We start from the raw sequence: 23,924 nt of genomic DNA, 5'->3' as shown, positions 1-23,924 counted from the left end.
CATGTTTCGGGACGCGCCTAAAACGGCGCAGCCCGGACCTGGACGCCCGTTTTTCGCGCCAGAAAGTGCGCCTAAAAAAAACTTCCCTATTCTCCAGCTCCCTGCAGGTCTTCTGCAGCCGGGCGCAGCGCAGCACGAGCAGTTGGGGGCGGAGCCAAGTCCCTGCGCCGAAAACAGTGCCGGGACCTCTGCACATGCGCGCTACAGTGGGCGCGCATGTGCAGTAGCTCCAGGCGCCCAAAACTGTGTGGGAGGGGCCCGAAGAACGCAGCCCCTAGCCCTGGCCGAATGGCCTCACTGGGGCTGCGTGCATAAGGCTCCTCCCACGCCCAGCTCCTGCTTCCTCCCGACCCGACCCCCGCGCCTCTCTCTCCCCCACCCCCCACCCCCCGGACCTCTGCGACTCTCTCTCTCCCCCCCTCCCCCCCCCCCCACCGGACCTCCACGAATCTCTCTCCCCCACCCTCCCCGGACCTCCGTGACTCTCTCTCCCCCCCCCGGACCTCCGCGACCCCTCCCCCCCCCTCCGAGACCCGACGCCACCTACCTGTAAATCTAGCCCGAGGTCTTGGGCCCGGCCGTTCAGCCTCCTTCTCTCCTTCCCCCACGCTCTCTCCTTCCCCCCCCCCCCCTCTCCTTCCTTCCCCCCCTCTCCTTCCCTCCCTCCCCTCCTTCCCTCCCTCCCCCTCTCTCCTTCCCTCCCTCCCCCTCTCTCCTTCCCCCCTCCTCTCTCCTTTCCTCTCTCCCTCCCTCCCTCCCTACATCCTCTCTCCTTCCCTCCCTCCCTACATCCTCTCTCCTTCTCTCCTTCCCTCCCTCCCTACATCCTCTCTCCTTCTCTCCTTCCCTCCCTCCCTACATCCTCTCTCCTTCCCTCCCTTCCTACATCCTCTCTCCTTCCCTCCCTCCCCCCTCTCTCCTTCCCCCCTCCTCTCTCCTTTCCTCTCTCCCTCCCTCCCTCTCTACATCCTCTCTCCTTCCCTCCCTCCCTACATCCTCTCTCCTTCCCTCCCTCCCTACATCCTCTCTCCTTCCCTCCCTCACTACATCTCTCCTTCTCCCCTTCCCCCCCCTCTCTCCTTCCTCACCCCCTCTCTCCTTCCCTCCCTCCCCTCTCCTTCCCTCCCTCCCCCTCTCTCCTTCCCTCACTCCTCCCTCTCTCCTTCCCCGCCTCTTTCCTTTCCTCTCTCCCTCCTCTCTCCCTACTCTCTCCCTCCCTCCCTCCCTACATCCTCTCTCCTTCCCTCCCTCCCTACATCCTCTCTCCTTCCCTCCCTCCCTACATCCTCTCTCCTTCCCTCCCTCCCTGCATCCTCTCTCCTTCCCTCCCTCCCTGCATCCTCTCTCCTTCTCCCCTTCCCCCCCTTCCCCCCTCCCCCCCCCCCCCTCCCCTCGCTGTCAGAAACACAGACAGAGAGTGAGAGACACACACACACAGACAGACAGATAGAGACACTGACAGAGACATACTGGGGGGACCGTCCCACACGCTGTTGAAGGACTCCCAGTGCTGCAGTTGGTAAGTAGAAAATGTTTTATTTATTGATTTTTTTTTAAATTATTTTTTATTAATTTTTTTGATTGATTTTTTGGTTGATTTATTGATGTATTTATCATTTATTATTGATGATGGCTCTTTATTTGTAAAACTGAAGTGTTTAATGTTTGTAAACTTCCCTTTAAACCTCCGCCACCCCCCCCCCCATTCCCTACGCCTAATTTGTAACCTATGCCTGATTTTCTAAAGTGTAGACAAGGTTTTTTCGAACGTACAAAAATCTTCACTTACTCCATTCTAAGTTAGCTTGGAGTAAGTTTTCACTGCCGAAACTTTGAAAACAGGCGTAAGTGGCCGGACACGCCCCCTTTTGAAAAAAAATTCTGTTCCAAAGTGAAACTGTTCTAACTGACTAGAACTGGAGAAAACTAAATGCCGAGAATTTGAATTTCTAAGATACTCCGTTCTCCACCAGTTGCTCCAAAAAATCAGGAGCAACTGAGGCCGAAACTTGGGCCCAAGGCTTTGTCCAGTGAAAATTCTGCTGGATTGTAGGAAGCTACGCTGTACATGTAATATTGTAAAGAGTTCTGTTGGATTCTTAGATAATGGCCTTCAATGTGGAATCTGTGCATTGAACCAAACATATGTTTTACGTTTAATAACCAAACCACTACGTCAAGTGCATGCGTTTATTTTAATCCAGATTTTAATTAAACTATAACATTTTTAACAAAATTTGCAACAAACAACACATTACTATGTATCTTTAAGAAACATTTCTTATTTTCATTCTCCATTCACCCTTCACAGTTGGTATACAGTTTATAGGCTGCTGCATGACTTTCTGTAATGTTGACTTTCACACATTTACCAAAAATAGTAATGTCTTTATTTTATTCTTGTATAAGATCTAGATAAGTCTCAAGACTGGAACTTAATCGCTCCTATCCAATGTCGCCTGGACAGAGAAGGAGCCACGAAACTGGTTGCAGATCTCATCACCAGCTCCAAAAGTGACAAGATTTTCCAGGAGAGTGTTTTGTTAGCCATTGCTTTGCTCGATGGAGGAAACACAGAAATTCAGGTAACAATACAAACTAGTGATAGTGAAAATTGTAGTCACCTCCATGCCTGAACCCTGGTTGAAATGAAATAATTTTGAACTTCATTGCCCGTGTATTTATGTTTCCTACCTTTACTGCCTCATATGCAGGGAGCGTCAGAGGGAGGGAGGGGCTGCACACTGGAAGGAAGCATGAGTTGGAGATAGGGCTACTACACTAGCACTGAGTCTCTGATTGTTACAGCCTTTCAGCCAGTGCAGTGCTACTGAATTTACTCTCGAGTTCTATGTAAAGTACATTCCATGGCAGGTTTTACTGCATCCAGTTGAGATAGAGTACAGGCACAACGGTAATGAATGCCTGTAGTGCATGTAAACACATTACTGCACAACAGACGTGGTGGGTTATATTTTCTGAACAACATTTTTTTAATGCTAGTGGTAACCCACTTAAAGAAAGAAAGACTTGCATTTATATAGTGCCTTTCATGACCACCGGACGTTTCAAAGCGCTTTACAGCCAATGACTTCACTTAAAATAAATAGGCTATATAACTGGATTACTGCTGACAGCAGAAAATTAAGGGGTGATCTAATTGAGGTAAGAGAGAAAAACTATTTCTTCTGGTGGGTGAGTACAGACCGAGGGGGCATAATCTTAAAATTAGAGCTAGGCCGTTCAGGGGTGATGTCAAGAAGCACTTCTTTGTACAAGGGGTAGTGAAATCTGGAAATCTCTTACCCCAAAAAGCTGTTGAGGCTCGGTCAATTGGAAATTTCAAAACTGAGCTTGATAGATTTTTCTAGGCAAAGGTATTCAGGGTTATGAAACTCTACAGGTAGCAGGGAGTTAAGATACAGATCAGTCATGATGTAATTGAATGGTGGGGCAGGCTCGAGGGGCTGATTGGCCTACTCCGGTTCTAATGACGCCGATAGAAAAATAAACCTCAGTGCAGCTCCTGAATTTATCGTACAGTTGTGAAATATTCATCATCCCAGGTATTCTTGTTTTAAATGGGAATGCCAGTATAATAATGCTGCAAGAACAAGGATAAAAACAGGATTTTAATTCCGTTTTATCTTAGACAATTTGTGCTTTTTTTTAAAGAGCATTTTTATTCATTTGTTACAGTGGCAGTTAACAAGCAAGATGAGCTAGAAGGAAAAAATTGTTGAAAAGGTGAAACAAAAGAAAATTTAAAAAATGCAGAGAATTCTGTCAACATTTGAAAAGAGAACAGAAAAGAGTAGAGTCGTTCTTTAGTTATAACTCCAGAGAGTGTCATTTTCAAAGCACTTTGAAGGAATACCACTTACTGTTGTCTATCATAGATAGATCCATAGAAATTTACAGCACGGAAGGAGACCATTTCAGCCCATCATGTCCACGCTGGCCGACAAAGACTATCCAGCCTAATCCCACTTTCCAGCTCTTGGTCTGTAGCCCTGTAGGTTATGACACTTCAAGTCCACATCTAAATACTTTTTAACTGTGGTGAGGGTTTCTGCCTCTACCACCTTTCAGGCAGTGAGTTCCAAACCCCCCCACCCTCTGGGTGAAAAGATTTCCCTTCAAATTCCTTCTAAACCTCCAACCAATTACTTTAAATCCGTGCCACTCGGTCGTTGACCCCTCTGGTTCTTCCTATCCACTCTATCCAGGCCCCTCATCAATTTTATACACCTCAGTAAGGTCTCCACTCAGCCTCCTTTCCAAAGAAAACAAACCTAGCCTATCCAATCTTTCCTCATAGCTAAAATTCTCCAGTCCAAACAACATCTTCATAAACCTCCTCTGTACCCTCTCTAGTGCAATCACCTCTTTCCTGCAATGTGGTGACCAGAACTGCATGCAGTACTCTAGCTGTGGCCTAACTATTATTTTATACAGTTCAAGCATAACCCCCCCCTCCGCTCTTGTATTCTATGCCTCGGCTAATAAAGGCCTTCTTAACCACTTTATCTACCTGGCCTGCTACCTTCAGGGATCTGTGGACATCCATTCCAAGGTCCCTTTGTTCCTCTACATTTCTAAATGTCCAACCATTTAATGTGTATTCCCTTGCCTTGTTAGCCCTCCCCAAATGCATTACCTCACACTTCTCGGGATTGAATTCCATTTGCCACTGTTCTGCCCACCTGACCAGTTAATTGCTATCTTCCTGCAGTCTGCAGCTTTCTGCTTCATTATCAACCACACAGCCCATTTTTCTATCATCTACAAACTTCTTAATCATACCCCTACATTCAAGTCTGAATCATTGATATATACCACAAAAAACAAGGCACCTAGTTTTGAGCCCTGCGGACCCCACTGGAAACACACTTGTAGTCACAAAAATATCCATCAACCATTATCCTTTGCTTCTTGCCTCTGAGCCAATTTTGGATCAAATTTGCCACTTTGCCTTGGATCCCATGGGCTTTTACTTTCATGACCAGTCTGCCATGTGAGACCTTATCAAAATTATTTCTAAAATCCATATGCACTACATCAAACCCACTACCCTCATCGACCTTTCTTCTTACCCCCCTCAAAAAATTCAATCCAGTTAATCAGACACGACTATCCCTTAACAAATCCATGCTGACTGTCCTTGATTAATCTGTGTCTTTCTAAATGAAGATTTATCCTGTCCCTCAGAATTTTTCCCAATAATTTTACCACTGCACTTTGTAATGGAAAGTACGCAACTTCCAGAGACTCGGAGGCGCACATTTTCATGAGTCATGAGCAGTTATTGGGTCTTCACTTAAAACTAAACTCTGATTATTTTGCTGTGGGAATTGAGGGTCTACAGCTTCCATAGGGCCATTGTTAGTAAAGGCAGCGCCAGTTGATGAAAACAAGGAAAAGCAAAGAATGGACGTTTTGACGCTCCCTTTAAGTGCTGCTCCTTTGGGAGCTTGTATGAGAATGTAAAAATGCCTTTAGGTAAGCAAACACTCAGACATGGTACTTTTCATTTCATTTTACTAGATTGGGGGAGTGCCATGTCTGTGCTGCACGGTTCCCCTGTTACACTCTGCTTTGGGAGCCAACCCCCTCATTGCTGCTGGGTTCCACTGATAAATACTGAAACCCACGGCATTGGCTCCCACATTTACTGATCCTAGCTACACCATCATGTCGTCACCAGCTCCCCAAATGTGCCGTGCATACGCTGGAGGGAGAGCCTCGGGCCTGCTGTTGGGTGAACTCCTGTAGCCTGGTGGTGCCTTCAGCCTCATCAAAAGAACATAAGTAAGAACATAAGAAATAGGAGCAGAAGTAGGCCATATGGCCCCTCGAGCCTGCTCTGCCATTTAATACGATCATGACTGATCCGATCATGGACTCAGGTCCACTTCCCTACCTGCTCCCCATAACCCCTTATTCCCTTATCGGTTAAGAAACTGTCTATCTCGGTCTTAAATTTATTCCCTGTTCCAGCTTCCACCGCTCTTTGAGGCAGCAAATTCCATAGATTTACAACCCTCTGAGAGAAGAAATTCCTCCTCATCTCAGTTTTAAATGAGCGGCCCCTTATTCTAAGATTATGCCCCCTAGTTCTAGACTCTCCTATCAGTGGAAACATCCTCTCTGCATCCACCTTGTCAATCTCCCTCATAATCTTATACGTTTCGATAAGATCACCTCTCATTCTACTGAATTCCAATGAGTAGAGGCCCAACCTACTCAACCTTTCCTCATAAGTCAACCCCCTCATCTCTGGAATCAACCTAGTGAACCTTCTCTGAACTGCCTCCAAAGCAAGTATATCCTTTCTTAAATATGGAAACCAAAACTGCGTGCAGTATTCCAGGTGTGACCTCACGAATACCCTGTATAACTGCAGCAAGACTTCCCTGCTTTTATACTCCATCCCCTTTGCAATAAAGGCAAACATTTCATTGGCCTTCCTGCTCACTTGCTGTACCTGCATACTAACCTTTTGTGTTTCATGCACCAGCACTCCCAGGTCCCGCTGGACTGCAGCACTTTGCAATTTTTCTCCATTTAAATAGTAACTTGCTCTTTGATTTTTTTCTGCCAAAGTGCATAACCTCAGACTTTCCAACATTATACTCCAAAAGCAACAATTGGATCCCTTTGTCTATCAAAATACCTAGATATAAAACCAAAAGAAAGTGGAAACAAACATCAAACTCATTAGTATTGCAAAAGAGAAAGGAGTGTGTGCTGGAAAAATTAGCTGTCTTTTCTCTCTTCAAACACTGATAGGCTTCCTGTGTATTTCCAGCATTTTTTATTTTAATTTTGGATAGCTCTATAGCACTGAGCAAATGAGCATTCAATCTCCCAACGTTAGTGTAGCACAATATCTAATTTAAGAGTTAGACTCTAATGTCCCATGACTAACTTTAAATAGGCTGACAAAGACCCATCAGCTCCCTGTCTGGGATCACTAATGAAGCACATTAGCAAATAAACAAGAAAAAGTTACAGTTTAATGACAGACTGTCTTGAAAATATCCAGTAGGTCAGAGAAAAGCAGGTTAATGGACCATCAGCTCTGGTGCATGATCCAGAATAGCAGCAGTCCAGCTTTTGACTGGACATTCTGGTTTTTGATTGCTACATATGGACATTTCAAAATTGAAAACCAGACACCAAAGTATTGGCCCGGATCTTGCAGTCAGCGGCGAACGTACGGCGCTAGCCTTCCATTACATTTGCACTTGCCTACAGACTTTCTGTAGGTTTTTGCACTGGGACTTGCGGTAATTAGTGAGCAAAAATAAGGCGGAACCCTCGAGAAACATAGAAACATAGAAAATAGATGCAGGAGTAGGCCATTCGGCCCTTCGAGCCTGCACCACCATTCAATATGATCATGGCTGATCATGCAACTTCAGTACCCCATTCCTGCTTTCTGTCCATACCCCTTGATCCCTTTAGCCGTAAGGACCACATCTAACTCCCTTTTGAATATATCGAACGAACTGGCCTCAACAACTTTCTGTGGTAGAGAATTCCACAGGTTCACAATTCTCTTCATCTTGGTCCTAAATGGCTTACCCCTTATCCTTAGACTACAGGGGATCTGGGGTCTGTATGAACAGGGCAAGCAACCTTAACCAATCAGATTGAAGAATCCTTGCTGAGACACGCAGGTCCCTGATATTTACTGGCGCAGGCCTTGTGAGCGGGGTGGAGGAGTTTCAGCCAGGGGAAAGTCTGGGTTTCCCCGCATTCGATGGAGTTTTGACTCCATAGAGTGCATCTTTTTTCTTTGAAGTTGGTTCCCCACCCGGAAGCCAGCCGGATTGACAAGGTTGGCTCACTGTCAGACAGGGAATGTTCTGGAGGAGGCCACAGGTAGGGTGTCTACAGCTGGCTTAGTGGGATAGGGTCCGGTTCCTGGGTGGGGTGGGGTGGGGTGAGGTGGAGGTGGGAGTGCTCTGATCATGGGGGTCCAATCATTTTACCTTTTTTTGACTGTTTTCTGCATTCAACAAGTGAATTTTGACTTGATCTATTATGTCCACCTGAGAGAGTAGACAGGGCCTTTTTCCGGCACTGAAGCCATCTGTGTCTTGGGAGGTAAGCTCCTGGTATTGACTGCCTCAGCCATCTCTTCTCACTGACGGTGGAGATGTTGTCTGGAGGATTTTCTGAAGGGAGCAGATTTCCTTCCACCTGCCCATCACTTGGTCCAGAGCCTCCAAAGTGGCATTGTAGAACCTAGGGGTCCGTTGAACAGGTCTTGCAGTTCAATGGACCCCTAGGTCTACAAGCATTCCCTCCTGTTTGCAGCCACTGTGCACCTCCCCTTTAAGAGGTGATGGCTGCCTTTAATTGGTGTCAGAAATGCCCGATTTACCACTCCCCCATAAATAGGTGCACAGCCAATTAGCAGTGCCGATGGAGCTCTCGCACATTTGACTCATGATAATGAGGTCCCAGCACAGTTTTCACATGGTCCCTGTGCCTAAGTGAACAGGCGCATGCACCCCGCACCTCAGCCCATTTGTGACTGTTGTCAGGTGCGATCAAACGTCTAGGCCATTGAGCTTAAGTTCAAGTCCTGCACTAATGTGTTGTAAGATCATTTCCTTCACCACAGGAAACTGTTATTTTTGTATTTGATGACCATTTAATGTTCCATTTTTGCGAAAAAACCCATGGTAAATAACATAAATGGCTTCATCCCAAAAACACTCTGAGTAAAGTGTGCTTGATATCTGGTTGTGACTCCAGTTGTACCCGTAATTCTTATTAGTATTAAAACTCTCATACTCCAGGTTTGATTCTGGGTGAACCATGCAACCGGACCCCACGAAAGAATCATTTAGAAACGTAGAAACATAGAAAATAGGTGCAGGAGTAGGCCATTCGGCCCTTCGAGCCTGCACCACCATTCAATAAGATCATGGCTGATCATTCACCTCAGTATCCCTTTCCTGCTTTCTCTCCATACCTCTTGATCCCTTTAGCCACAAGGGTGACATCTAACTCCCTCTTGAATATATCCAATGAACTGGCATCAACAACTCTCTGCGGTGGGGAATTCCACAGGTTAACAACTCTCTGAGTGAAGAAGTTTCTCCTCATCTCAGTCCTAAATGGCTTACTCCTTATCGTTAGACTATGTCCCCTGGTTCTGGACTTCCCCATTATCGGGAACATTCTTCCTGCATCTAACCTGTCCAGTCCTGTCAGAATTTTATATGTTTCTATGAGATCCCCTCTCATCTTTCTAAACTCCAGTGAATACAGGCCCAGTCGATACAGTCTCTCCTCATATGTCAGTCCTGCCATCCCGGGAATCAGTCTGGTGAACCTTCGCTGCATTCCCTCAATATCAAGAACGTCCTTCCTCAGATTAGGAGACCAAAACTGAACACAATATTCCAGGTGAGGCCTCACTAAGGCCCTGTGCAACTGCAGTAAGACCTCCATGCTCCTATACTCAAATCCCCTAGCTATGAAGGCCAACATACCATTTGTCTTCTTCACCGCCTGCTGAACCTGCATGCCAACTTTCAATGACTGATGTACCATGACACCCAGGTCTCGTTGCACCTCCCCTTTTCCTAATCTGCCACCATTCAGATAATATTCTGCCTTCGTGTTTTTGCCACCAAAGTGGATAATCTCACATTTATCCACATTATACTGCCTCTGCCACTCGTTTGCCCACTTACCTAACCTGTCCAAGTCACCCTGCAGCCTTTTAGCTATCTCCTCCTCACAGCTCACACCGCCACCCAGCTTAGTGTCATCTGCAAACTTGGAAATATTACACTCAATTCCCTCATCCAAATCATTAATGTATATTGTAAATAGCTGGGGTCCCAGCACTGAGCCCTGCGGCACCCCACTAGTCACTGCCTGCCATTCTGAAAAGGACCCGTTTATCCCGACTCTCTGTTTCCTGTCTGCCAATTAGTTCTCTATCCACGTCAGTACATTACCCCCAATACCATGTGCTTTAATTTTGCACACCAATCTCTTGTGTGGGACCTTGTCAAAAGCCTTTTGAAAATCCAAATACACCACATCCACCGGTTCACCTTTGTCCACTCTACCAGTTACATCCTCAAAAAATTCTAGAAGATTTGTCAAGCAGGATTTCCCTTTCATAAATCCATGCTGACTTGGACGGATCCCGTCACTGCTTTACAAATATGCTGCTATTTCATCTTTAATAATTGATTCCAACATTTTCCCCACTACTGATGTCAGGCTAACTGGTCTATAATTACCCACCTTCTCTCTCCCTCCCTTCTTGAAAAGTGGTGTTACATTAGCTACCCTCCAGTCCATAGGAACCGATCCAGAGTCGATAGAATGTTGGAAAATGACCACCAATGCATCTACTATTTCTAGGGCTACTTCCTTAAGTACTCTGGGATGCAGACTATCAGGCCCTAGGGATTTATCGGCCTTCAATTCCATCAATTTCCCTAACACAATTTCCCGCCTAATAAGGATTTCCTTCAGTTCCTCCTCCTCACTAGACTATCGGTCCCTTAGTATTTCCGGAAGGTTATTTGTGTCTTCCTTCATGAAGACAGAACCAAAGTATTTGTTTAACTGGTCTGCCATTTCTTTGTTCCCCATTATAAATTCACCTGAATCTGACTGCAAGGGACCTACGTTTGTCTTCACTAATCTTTTTCTCTTCACATATCTATAGAAGCTTTTGCAGTCAGTTTTTATGTTCCCAGCAAGCTTCCTCTCACACTCTATTTTCCCCCTCCTAATTAAACCCTTTGTCCTCCTCTGCTGTTTTCTAAAATTCTCCCAGTCCTCAGGTTTGCTGCCTTTTCTGGCCAATTTATATGCCTCTTCTTTGGATTTATCACTATCCTTAATTTCCCTTGTTAGCCACGGTTGAGCCACCTTCTCCATTTTATTTTTACTCCAGACAGGGATATACAATTGTTGAAGTTCATCCATGTGATCTTTAAATGTTTTCCATTTCCTATCCACCGTCAACCCTTTAAGTATCACTCGCCAGTCTATTCTAGCCAATTCACATCTCATACCATCGAAGTTACCTTTCCTTAAGTTCACGACCCTAGTCTCTGAATTAACTGTGTCACTCTCCATCTTAATAAAGAATTCTACCATATTATGGTCACTCTTCCCCAAGGGGCCTCGCTCAACAATTAGTCTTTTCTCATTACACATTACCCAGTCTCGGATGGCCAGCCCTCTCGTTGGTTCCTCGACATATTGGTCTTGAAAACCATCCCTAATACACTCCAGGAAATCCTCCTCCACCATATTGCTACCAGTTTGATTAGCCCAATGTATATGTAGATTAAAGTCGCCCATGATAACTGCTGTACCTTTATTGCACACATCCCTAATTTCTTGTTTGATACTTCCCCAACCTCACTATTACTGTTTGGTGGTCTGTACACAACTCCCACTCGCGTTTTCTGCCCTTTGCTATTCCATAGCTCCACCCATACAGATTCCGCATCATCCAAGCTAATGTCCTTCTTTATTATTGTGTTAATTTCCTCTTTAACCAGCAACGCTACACCACCTCCTTTTCCTTTCTGTCTATCCTTCCTGAATTTTGAATACCCCTGGATGTTGAGTTCCCAACCTTGGTCACCCTGGAGCCATGTCTCCGTGATGCCAATTATATGATATTCGTTAATTACTGCCTGTGAAGTTAATTCATCCACCTTATTATGAATACTCGCATTGAGGCACAGACCCTTCAAGCTTGTCTTTTTAACACATTTTGCCCCTTTAGAATTTTGCTGTAATGTGGCCCTTTTTGATTTTTGCCTTGGGTTTCTCTGCCCTCCACTTTTACTTTTCTTCTTTCTATCTTTTGCTTCTGCTCCCATTCTACTTCCCTCTGTCTCCCTGCATAGGTTCCCACCCCCCTGCCATGTTAGTTTAACCCCTCCCCAACAGCACTCGCAAACACTTCCCCTATGACATTGGTTCCGGTCCTGCCCAGGTGCAGACCGTCCGGTTTGTACTGGTCCCACCTCCCCCAGAACCGGTTCCAATGTCCCAGGAATTTGAATCCCTCCCTTCCGCACCACTCCTCAAGCCACGTATTCATCTGAGCTATCCTGCAATTGTTACTCTGACTAGCATGTGACACTGGTAGCAATCCTGAGATTACTACCTTTGAGGTCCTACTTTTTAATTTAACTCCTAGCTCCCTAAATTCAGCTAGTAGGACCTCATCCCATTTTTTGCCGATATCTTTGGTACCTATATGCACCACGATAACTGGCTGTTCACCCTCCCCCTCCAAAATTTCCTGCAGTCACTCCGAGACATCCTTGACTCTTGCACCAGGGAGGCAACATACCATCCTGGAGTTTTGATTGCGGCCATAGACACGTCTATCTGTTCCCCTTACAATAGAATCCCCTACCACTATAGCTCTCTCACTCTTTTTCCTGCCCTCCTGTGCAGCAGAGCCACCAGCGGTGCCATAATGGGATGAAGCCATTTTTGATTAGTTTCAGTCCAAACATTGTTCTGGAGACCAGAGACTGAAAGGGGTTGTGATTTATATACAGGCACTGACGTCCTGAAAAGAAAAATGTTTTTTTGAGAACAAAATGTTCTTGATAACCGAGCTTAAGAGTGACAGATGCAATAACCCACTTCTATAATGATGGGCAGATTTGAAGCCTATCTAATGGGTCAATTTAAATTGGAAGCAGGTCTTGGGTGGCGGGAGTGGAGGGGACTGAAAGCGAATGGAAAAGAACCTCATTGACATTCGTTTTAGGCCTGAGATTTTCTAACTCCTGGGTCTCGTTTAAATACAGCCAGTCCACTTCCCGCCCAGAATGGTGTGAAGAGGACACAGAGTGGCTACCGACAAGGGAAGATCAGGTGGCCCTTAGCTGCTTACCGCCTTCCAGCTAAGCGGAAGCAAGAGTGCTTTGGGAGGGTCTCACGGGAGGGTATTTCATGGACAGGGGAGCTTGCCACTTTCCTTATTGTGCCCAGAGGAGCTTCCCCGCTCAGGCTTCAGTAAAAATGCAAGCAGTACTCTTTGACATAATAAGACCCCGATTTACATAAAGTCAGGAAGCAGTTGCCTGCTTTAGGCGGGCACCTCATCTGCCTGCAGAATCCTGCAGGTTACTATCGGAGACAGCAGGAAAGGGTTGAATTCTGAGTGTGTAAATAACCTATTCTATGTTAACTGCCCATCTGCCTGGTTTCCACCAGGCAGGTAGGGTTAAAATCAACCCCTATTAAAATATGCAAAATACACAGCCAAACAGAAACTTTTCGTCAAAAACCTGATGAGCCCTTAAATGTCGCGAGACGTTGTTTTACTATATTAAGTCACCAGTTGCCACAGGGCACTCCAGTCGTGAGGCAATTGTTTACTAAAACTCAACGTATTCACCCTCCTAATCTTTGTTATTATCATGATCATAACCATTTTCTTCAAACTCGTTGTGAGTCTCCCAAGTGTCATCAATCAATTGTTCTGCCTCCTCTTTCACACTGAAGAATGGTCTGGATATCAGGGCATCAGATGAAATTACTTTTCTTTGAAGCTTACAATAGATTCTTTCTCCCCCAAGCCATGACTGAAGAATTGGCCACAGCCAATAAGTGTTAAGATAGATGAGCTTACTATTCATTTGATTGCATTTATTTTCTAAATGGTTTTATTAAACAAATATAAGCAACATGAAGAGGCCTTTGAGTAAATGTCAACCAAATCTGAATGTCTGTTCCATTTCAAAATGACAGCATATTGCTTTAATAAAGTATCAAAGAGTTAGTGATTGCCGTCTCATGTCCTTTTCATAATATCACTAACTTTTTCTGCACTAATTATCTGGTTATATTTTGAGGATTGTTTCATTTTGTTTTTTGCGCGTCACTTTTTTGGTCCAATCTTTTAATCTCGGAGCATTAATTTGTATCACAGTTCTTTAAATGTCAGCTTTGGCTTTCTTGTTATTAGAATGTTGTTTCATTTTTTATGAATTAAATTTCTTGTAGTGTTGAGGTATTTTGTAGCAGTAGAGTGGGAATTTTGTCTACACTTTCCAGTCAGCCTGAGTGACAAACATGCTTTCACCCATATCACTACAGAAGGTAGGTTGAAGGTTATGACCCTTATCATTTGATCTAGTGTGTCATCCTATAGCATGAGATATTGAGGTACAAGCACGTTTGCTAATATGTGTGGTTGATTCATATTTTGTCTCTAGAATTCTTTCCACATTCTTATGACTGGTGACAATAAATCAGAAAAGTTTTTCAAGGTGCTTCATCAACGCATGAAAATTGCTCAGCAAGAAATCAAAGCAAATGTTTCAGTCAACATGAATGATCTGGGAGGCAAAATAACAAAGGATGACGAGAAAACAGTTCCCAATCCGGGATCTGCTCACAAAGGTTAGAGGGTTCTCACTGATATTTGCATTGTCCTGTGCAATCCACCACAGACTGTGAAGCAGAGAAGGGATACTGTTTGAAAAGCCATTATGAATATGGATGCCATTTTATGATGGTATCATAATTCATCTTATGAAAGAACCTCAAGGCCTCAATATTTGCCATGTACTGTGCAAATTGTCAGACTGCTTGTCCGACATCCAGTTCTGGATGAGCAGAAATTTTCTCCAATTGAATATTGGGAAAACTGAAGCCATTGTTTTCGGTCCCTGACACAAACTCCGTTCCCTAGCCACTGACTCCATCCCTCTCCCCAACTTATGTCTCCCTAACAGGCTAAACCAGACTGTTCGCAACCTTAGTGTCAAATTTGACCCTGAAATGAGCTTTCGATTACATAACCGCAGCATAACTAAGACCGCCTATTTCCACCTCCGTAACATCGCCCGTCTCGGTCCTTTTCTCAGCTCATCCGCTGCTGAAGTCCTCATCCATGCCTTTGTTATCTCTAGACTTGACTATTCCAATGCATTCCTGGCTGGCCTCCCACATTCTACCTTACGTAAACTACAGGTGATCCAAAATTCGGCTGCCCATGTCCTAACTCACATCAAGTCCTGCTCACCCATCACCCCTGTGTTCGCTGACCTACATTGGTTTCCGGTTAAGCAACGACTCGATTTCAAAATTCACATCCTTATTTTCAAACCTCTCCATGGCCTCGCCCCTCCCTATCTCCATAATCTCCTTCGGCCTCACAACCCCCCCCCCCCCACCCCCCCCCCCCCCCGAGATGTCTGCACTCCCCAACTTCTGCCCTCTTGAGCATCCCTGATTATAATCGCTCAACCTTTGGTGACCGTGCCTTCTGTTGCCTAGGTCCCAAGTTCTGGAACTCCCTGCCTAAACCTCTCTGGCTCTACCGTTCTTTCCTCCTTCAAGACACTCTTTAAAACATACCTCTTTCCTGCGCTATTTTCTACTTATGCAGCTCGGTGTCAGATTTTTATCGCATAATACTCCTGTGAAGTGCCTTTGGACTTTTCACTCTGTTAAAGACGCTATATAAATACAAGTTGTTGTTGTTGTGTTTGGAAACCAGTCAAACACATATTGGAGCTGAAATTGCCCCTTTGCGCAGTGCCAGTTAGCGCTGCCAGCCAGCTGGCACAAAGAGTGTGCCAATGAGTTAGCGCGCAGGTGCAGCGGCCACATGACCCACCCTTATTTGCCCACCTCTTTGCCGATGGCGCTACAGCTTTGCGCTCTGCTCCGGCGTGGCTCCCGATGCTCCTGTGCACACGGCAATGATGAAGTCATCACCCTTTGCATGGTCTCGTGACCGCCCAGAAGCTTAAATTGCCCCGCGTCCCTCCAGCTAACGCTTGGTGATGCCAACGATAGCTTTTGCTGTCGGATTGAGGTCGTGAGGCTGCAGCGCCAGCGAGATTTAAAGTGGAGAAACTTTTTTGTCGGACAAATTTTTTGACACTTTGAAAGACCAACCAGCTGGAGGGAAAAGGATGCACGTCCTGTCTTCCACTGCCCCCACCCGTGTCTCCAATTCGGCATCTGAAAAACAGCTGGCCCTTGTACTGCCTCTCCCAGCTGCCATGACGGCCCTCAGCAAGCAGCTACCGAACTGTGAGGAAGAAGAGAATCAGCAGAACAAACCTGCAAGGCAGCCCCTTTAAGAAGCCCACTGACCAGATGACTCGTTATAAGTGAGAATCAAACTCACCTGAAATTGGCTGTTCATTTCCACCAATGGCCCTGCATCGCCCCTCCAGCGCCACACGGAGGCCATTTAGCGCTCCAACAACACAGTTCTCTGATTTTCTGAACCAAGTGCCGAAATTACAAACTTAATTTCGCCCATCTCCGCTGTCGCTAACATTTCAGCTAATTCAAATTATGTGCTGCAAACCCAGTGCGGGACAATTTTGGTCCTATTGTGTATTAAAAGTGCTAAGTGGGTCACACATTTTCAGTTCAAAATGCATTGAATACTCCTGTGTCTATAGGAAGAAACGTTCCAAATGTGTCCACAGTATCAGTTGTGGGCTGTGCGTGGGAGTTTCCAATGGAATTGATGACTCTTTCAGTGAATGTTAAGTGACTGGCACCATTGATCTAGATGTAATCTTAATCTCATTGAGTAGAACAGGCACAGTAAGTGGCAGAAAAAAGATCTGGAGCAAGCAGATCTACTCAAAGTTTAAATTTGTTTCCCTTGGTGGGATTTAGGAAAAAGCCTTCATGGTTGTAAAATTGTCAATCAGGTCGTATTGCTTCACAGCATTGGAGTCTAATGATGACCCAGCTTAAGGCCCATCATTCAAAATAGCCTGGGATGTCTTCCTGAAAAAATTGTTAGTCTATCTGTTTCCCTGCAGTCCTTCTCAAAGGTTCGAACCTGCTGCCAGCGCACCTAAGCAGTCCCTGCAGGGATCACCTGTCACCTCAAAGTCTCTCAAAAGCCAGTCTATGAGCTGTCCTTGTTATTTATCATCCATATTATTATGCTGTATGCCTACCACACTGAATGTGCTTGTTTTCCCACTGTACTCTCTAAACCCCCACCCATTTGCCCAATGCCATTCCGGGTCTAATGCTGCTAGAGATGATATCTGGTGTAGATCGTAGGCAAGAAGCAAGGAAAGTGCTGATCCCAGATCAGCGGCCCGAACACCAAGAGCCTTTCCCAAGAATGGACCCCCTCCCACGCCTCTGCTTTGGTTGACTTATCCTTCCCCCTTCCAACTCTGCTTGATCGGAACACTGTCTTTCATCCTGACTCCCGAAGTGGAACACCATGGGTGATCAACTCGTTTTATTATGAAATGTGTATTTTAACGACAGTCAACTTTCATTTATGATATTTGGAACATTTGTAAAATATGACAAGTGTCTTGAGACCTATAATGATTAAACAAAATATATTATGTGATAAAATGAAAACTTCTTTAAACGATTTTAATGAATAGTTACCAATGCAGATTGCAGTTAAAGTATAGATTCAATAAAAACAGTAATCTGTATTCTGAGGAATGACTACATTTTCCAAAATGTTAATTGTAGCGAATAAGTCTATGTAGTTGTCAAGGCTATCTTGATTTAAGTTATTATAATAAAGAAAAAACAGGCAGTTCAATAGAATAGCATCATGAAACCTCCAATGGGTTGATATCATGCTGTGCAATATTAGTAACAAACACATTAACACCTTCTTATAAAACTCCTCTGCCTGCTATTTTAATGAAGCCATTAGCATCTGTTCTAGTAGAGGATAAAGAATTTCATACAGACATTGAATGTGTTTGACACTAATATTACACAGCAACAGTGATTTTGTTTCCATTGAGTTTCAATCATTGCTTGTTTTCCCCGTTAGGATACGCCATCCATGCTTTGTTAGCATCTGTTCATAACAGGTCGCAGATGAACAAATTAGGAGATGCTGAACGTGGGCAAAAGGAAGCTGAAATCAGCCCAGCAGTGGCAATAATGCAGCCTATCCTAAGGCTTCTACAACTCCTGTGTGAAAACCATAACAGTAACCTTCAGGTTAGATCACATTGTCTCTCATAAGTCACCTTCAATGATGCTAGAAATACCATTGACTTTGATGTCAGAGAGTTGCTGTGTTGGGTCTGGATCTCCAGAAGTTCCAAAGGACCAGTGGACGAGGTATAAGATAGAAACAACTGTCAAGATATTATTTGGTTCACTATTTTAACCGCGGCTTTAACCTACTCATTTAATGGGTCAGTACTTTCATTAAAATACCAGGTAGAAGAATGTCATACACAAATGGCCTTGGAGTGGTGCAGCACAGATTCACCAGAATGATACCTGGGCTAAAAATGTTAATTAATGAGGAAAAGTTACGTAGACTCAAGTATTCCCTTGAGTATAGAAGATTAAGGGGTAATCTAATTGAGGTGCCTAAATTTTTGTTTCATTCGGTCATGGGATATGGGTGTCGCTGGTAAGGCCAGCATTTGTTGCCCATTCCTAATTGGGATGCAGTCAGTGTGGTGAAGGCACTCCCATCGTGCTGTTAGGGAGGGAGTTCCAGGATTTTGACCCAGTGACAATGAAGGAACGGCGATATATTTTCAAGTCAGGATGGTGTGTGACTCGGGAGATGGTGACATTCCCATGTGCCTGCTGCCCTTGTCCTTCTAGGTGGTAGAGGTCGCGGGTTTGGGAGGTAGTGTCGAAGAAGCCTTGGCAAGTTGCTACACACTGCAGCCATGGTGGTGGTGGGAGCGAATGCTTAAGGTGGTGGACGGGGTGCTAATCAAGCGGACTGCTTTGTCCTGGTGATGAAAGGAGTTGATAGGGTAAATAGAGAGAAATAATTTCCTCTCATGGCGTGTCCAGAACAAGGGGGGCGCGGGGGATGGGGGGGGAATTAACCTTAAAATTAGAGCGAGACCATTCAGAGGTGATGTCAGGAAGAAACCTTCACACAAAGGATAGTGGAAACCTGGAACTCCCCCAAAAAGCTGAGGAATCCTCCATTCTGATAGGAGGACCTGGCCTATGTGATCCTCGGGACGCTTCCAAACCACCTGTGTCCCTGGGATTCATGGGCCTTTACGCAGGCGTACGCCTGCAGGCCCAGGACCCGAAGTCTCCGAAGCCCGGGAGCCAGCAAGTAGGTGCAGATTTTTTTATCTCTCCAGAGGTATGCCTCTGACTGCAATTCCGGCCCATTATTTCCATTCTACACTTCAGAGACCACACAAATGTTCTAATAATATTTCTAGTGAAAGTAGAGTACTGGTTTTTAATCGTGCACGGTCATTGGTCAAAACCTGTTTTGACTCCTTGAACAATGGTTTTGCCACCAAAGCAGATGAGTGTTAAAAATGATTCTCTCAGTACTGATGTTTTGCTTTTAGGCCGTTGTATTTTTAACTGACGAGGATGCACAAATTGAATCCTCGTCTGCACCTAAACCTTGCATTTGAATCCATTCTGCAAAGTTTTATCAGTAGCATTTTTTTTCTTGATTGATTGTGTACTTTTCCTCAACAGAATTTCCTCCGCTGTCAAAACAACAAGACAAATTACAACTTAGTGTGTCAGACTCTGCAGTTCTTGGATATTATGTGTGGAAGCACCACTGGAGGCCTGGGGCTGCTGGGACTGTACATCAATGAAAATAATGTGTTACTTATTAATCAGACACTGGAGACATTAACGGAGTACTGTCAGGGACCTTGCACTGAAAACCAGGTACATATTATACCCAATATTTTGGCACAGATACGTGGGTCGAACGACCTCCTTCTGTGCCGTAAATGTCTATGATTCTATGAATATTATTGAACCATGCCCTGTGTAGCACACATGGATGCCACTTTCTATTTGGCATATTGGTGCAATGAGACGCTTCATCTGGCACAAACTGCAAAATAAAAATCTGCTAGTGCCAACTTTGCCGCTTTCCTTTATTCACTTAGGGCCCGAATTTAGTGAAACCCAAGTTCTGCCTGTTTTTCGGCGATCCCCGGGCATACGTGTTTTTTTACCGTTGGGGCCGAGTGGGCGGGAGATTCATTCCGCTTTTCTTGGTGGTAGCGGGAGAGGAGTGCAGCTGGCGGTGGCGGAGTGCAGTGGGCGTAGTGCGACGGAGGCTTTTCGACTCTGGAATCATCAGCTCCTGAGTTGTGCCCACGGGCGTGCAACTGTCAAGCTCCGTCCCCCGAGAGGCCAGAGATCCACTTAAAAGCACCTCCTCCAGGACGGTATGCAGTTCCGGCGGTATGTCATTAAAACTTGGATTTTTGGATGGAATGTGAGCGGTTCTACATGAGCGGGCGGTGTGCATACCACCCGGCGGTATGTCACTCATGAAACTTCCGCCGAGCGGTACATACCTGTTTTTTTGACAAAACTTGTACTTTTTGGCAGGTAGTGGGCGGTATGTCGATGAATTTAGGGCCCTTAGTGTTACTGGCACAAACTTACCAGGATTCAACAGACAAGGAATGACAATGGCCTGGAATTTGCATTTGGGATGATGGTGTACTGGCAGTGTTCACCGTCTTTCCGCTTTTGAAACTGACTGCAACTTCGGGATTTGGCGCAGGCACATGTGGAAATCCTGATGTTACGGTCTGTCGATGATGGCTCTGACACAGGTTTCACTCTGCCCCCCGCCCCTCCCCCCTGTCGAGCCACCAATCACTGTAATCAAATTATTGAAACTGACGAAAACTTTGGCTTACGGTTTAAATTTTTTTTTTTAAGTTTGTCCATCTTTATTTCAGGTTTGCCTTTTCCCCATGTGAGAGCCCCAATTTTTGTTTCACTCGCTAACCTTTTTTAAAAGTTTGAATTTTAAAAGCTCACTCACTTCCTTGTTTGCTGTCTGTGAGAATTCTGCTTTTTGATTGGCTGCTTAGACAGCCTGTTGATGTCACAGCAGTTCACACAAGGGGATCCCTATTAACTTCCGTTGATTTGAATTGAAGGTCAAAAAACCCGAGATTCTCGACACAGTGGTCGTGAGGTCCTTGTGCGAAGTGTATTTCAGGGCCAGCAGAGAATGCCTTCGCTGCACTATTGACCACAAATTCTGGGCCAATGAGTATTGGGGCAACACATTGGTACAAGAAGACTTTCCTTTAAATTTTTGTACAGCTGGCAATATCCAGGGCACAGATAGTTCAATTTTAATGAGTACTTATCACTGGTGTAAAAGCTATTTCAGGAAGGTTGGCATAACATCTCTTGAACAAAAAACACATGAAAATTGGTATAATAACAGAGAATGCAGGAAACACTCAGATGGTCAGGCAGCATCTGTCGAGAGAGAAACAGAGTTAACAACTGGAATCTTACAGGCCCTGCAAGTATGGGTTTGGAGGTGGGCCCACTGTCAAAATGGCTGTGATTGACAGTGGGACGGGTTCTGAACCCGCCTCAGTGTCAGTTTCCAAAGTGTCGGGTCTGGCTGCGGTTCACAGACCCGACACCAAGCGGCGGGCCAGCCTATTAACATCATTAAGAGATAGTTTAGAGGTATTTTAAAAGAATTTTACCAGGTACTTGCCATTTTAAAAAGTTTTTCAGCAGCTTCCCGTTGCTCGGGCTTCAAGTCAGGTAAGTATGTTGGGTTCTACACTACAACAGTGTCCACACTCCAAAAGTACGTAATTGGCTTCAAAGCACTTTGAGATGTCCGGTGATCATGAAAACGCTATATAAATCCAAGTATTTTGTTGTTCTTTCTTTCTCAATTACTCTCCTTTACTTTGTCTAGTTGACTGCTGCAGAAGTGGTATAAAAGCTACCATTTCACAGCTGTTCACTTTCCAATCTCACAGGCTGATGCCTTCAGGATTTGGAAGACACTTTTGAGCTGTATTCAGGTTGCAAGTGTCTGCAGTTAGCTCTCTATCAATTGTCACCTCCTTGGAGCAACCTCTCTCACCACTGACAGATTGCTTCTGTCATCTCAACTTCAGCTTTCATCTATTCCAGCAGCATCGGTGCCCTTGAGAAAATCTCACCTTGGTTCTCAGACTCCCACCATAATCAGCCCCAACACCAACATCACTAAACACACTAGCATTAACAACAACAACACCAACCTTCTCCGTAATCACCTGATGCTGCACAGGACAAAGGGCATCAGCACATGACCATATTGTTGCCCGGGACACCAGGGATGGCCTCACCATGGCCATATTTACTTCACTTCATGCTGTACACCCTAGCTACCACATGATTCACCAGGTTGGTACCACCCCACACCAACACCATAATGCATCCCTAAAATGACCAAGCCATTGCTTTCACAATCATCACCATTGCGGGAGGTACACTTATGTCTCACCATTCACTGCAATTCACTAAGCCAATTCCAAAGGTTCACACAAATCTGTTCAAGGAGGCACAGTGTTCAAAATAAAGATTTCAATGTTTGACAACACATTAGCAGAAACTCTACAGGAATATTGGCTAAAAGACCCAAGCCCCTACCCTTGTATGTTGTTAGTTGGTATAGTTGGACAAGGATGAGGGTGAGGGGTGGCTACTGAGATGGAAATGTGATAATGTAGATAGAGAGGGATTGGTGGAGGTGCAAGGTAAGTTTGTGAGTAAGGATGTGCAGGTATAGGGTAGGGAATGCAGAGTGATGGGAATGTGATGAGTGGCACAGCAGGATGAGGTTGAGTGTGACTTTGCAGTAACATTTTGTGATCTACTGTGATCATTGAAAGGTTTACGCCACTACGCCACTCCTGACGACATCCCTGCTTGTGCACTCTTGTGCAATGTGCAACCAAACTGCATTGGTGTCCTGGAGAGGTCTCTTCCGCCCATTGGAAGGGAAGAAAACCTCCGAGTGCTGTGCCTCCCTCCATAAGCACATGGAAGTAGTCCTGGGAGAGCCTGGGTGCAGCTGTGCTTGTCAGTATTTGCAGCACCTCAATGCTGCAGACCACTGACAGAACAACTGTCAAAATCAATGTGGCCATGGTCCCTTTAAGGAAACCGGCTGATGACACATCATCAAATGATGTCATCAGACCCGCTTCCTTTAATTGTCCGAGAACCTCGCAGGGCGGGCTTAACACACCCCATCAACGGAAGATTCTTCACACAGTGTGGGCTTTAGCCAGGAGCAGAGTTGCCAGCCGCCACTGACCTCAGCCGCCCCGGTCTCGTCACGGTTGCCAAGATCGCTGACCTTTCATCAGAACTGGGCAACAGGTTGTTTAAATCTAATCTTAGTTGCTCAGGCACTGAATCATTACCTATTGATGCAAATTTCAACTCACAGTGGTTTCCTAGTAGGAGTGACTGATGAAAGGGAGCATAATGTTCGCCTGTGAGTGTTTCTGTTAGGTTTGTGTACATTAAAATCTTTTAAAATATGAATTGTATTCCTTTGCTTATATCAGTAGATGCAAAGCACAGCTTTAATAAGGTAAGTAATGCTGAATGTATTTTGTGCTTACTACTGTGAGGTATTTCAGCAAAGTGTTTTGATCTTTCATTGTCTAGACTTGCATTGTAACTCATGAGTGCAATGGCATTGATATTATCACTGCACTGATCCTGAATGATATCAGCCCACTCTGCAAGTACAGGATGGACCTAGTGCTACAGCTAAAGGTAACATTGACTATATTGGGTGGAATCTACTGTCAATGTAATCCACAGTATTGTAGATGCATTACAGAAAATATTGGACAGGGTCGAACTTGAGTAACAAGACAGTGACACAATTGAAGAATTCAGATAAGCACATAAACCAGAAGAGACGTTCACTTCTTCATACACATTCCATTTTAGAACAGAGATAATTTTTTTTGGGGGTGGGGAATTTTCCAGTCGTCAGGGGGCACAATCAGGTGGGAAAATGGTTATTTTTGACAGCAGGTCAAGGCTCCACTTTGAACCCACCACCACTTGCCTTTCCCAAATGTCAGGTCTGTCAGAGCTGAGCTAATCTGACA

General features: G+C 45.0%; 1 protein-coding gene across 4 annotated transcripts in view; it reads left to right on the top strand.

Moving 5' to 3' along the window:
- itpr3 (inositol 1,4,5-trisphosphate receptor, type 3) overlaps positions 1–23,924 on the top strand; it is a 341,844-nt gene that overhangs the window by 274,247 nt on the left and 43,673 nt on the right. For all 4 annotated transcript variants that reach the window (XM_070858941.1, XM_070858942.1, XM_070858940.1 and 1 more), the window contains 5 exons: positions 2,410–2,585; positions 14,250–14,436; positions 17,831–18,003; positions 19,486–19,686; positions 23,470–23,580. In XM_070858941.1, coding sequence (XP_070715042.1) covers positions 2,410–2,585; positions 14,250–14,436; positions 17,831–18,003; positions 19,486–19,686; positions 23,470–23,580 — 848 coding nt within the window. The remainder of the gene's footprint in view (positions 1–2,409; positions 2,586–14,249; positions 14,437–17,830; positions 18,004–19,485; positions 19,687–23,469; positions 23,581–23,924) is intronic.

The sequence above is a fragment of the Pristiophorus japonicus genome, chromosome 17 (genome assembly GCF_044704955.1).
Source record: "Pristiophorus japonicus isolate sPriJap1 chromosome 17, sPriJap1.hap1, whole genome shotgun sequence".
NCBI classification, from domain to species: domain Eukaryota; kingdom Metazoa; phylum Chordata; class Chondrichthyes; family Pristiophoridae; genus Pristiophorus; species Pristiophorus japonicus.
This window is presented reverse-complemented; position numbering and strand designations above follow the sequence as displayed.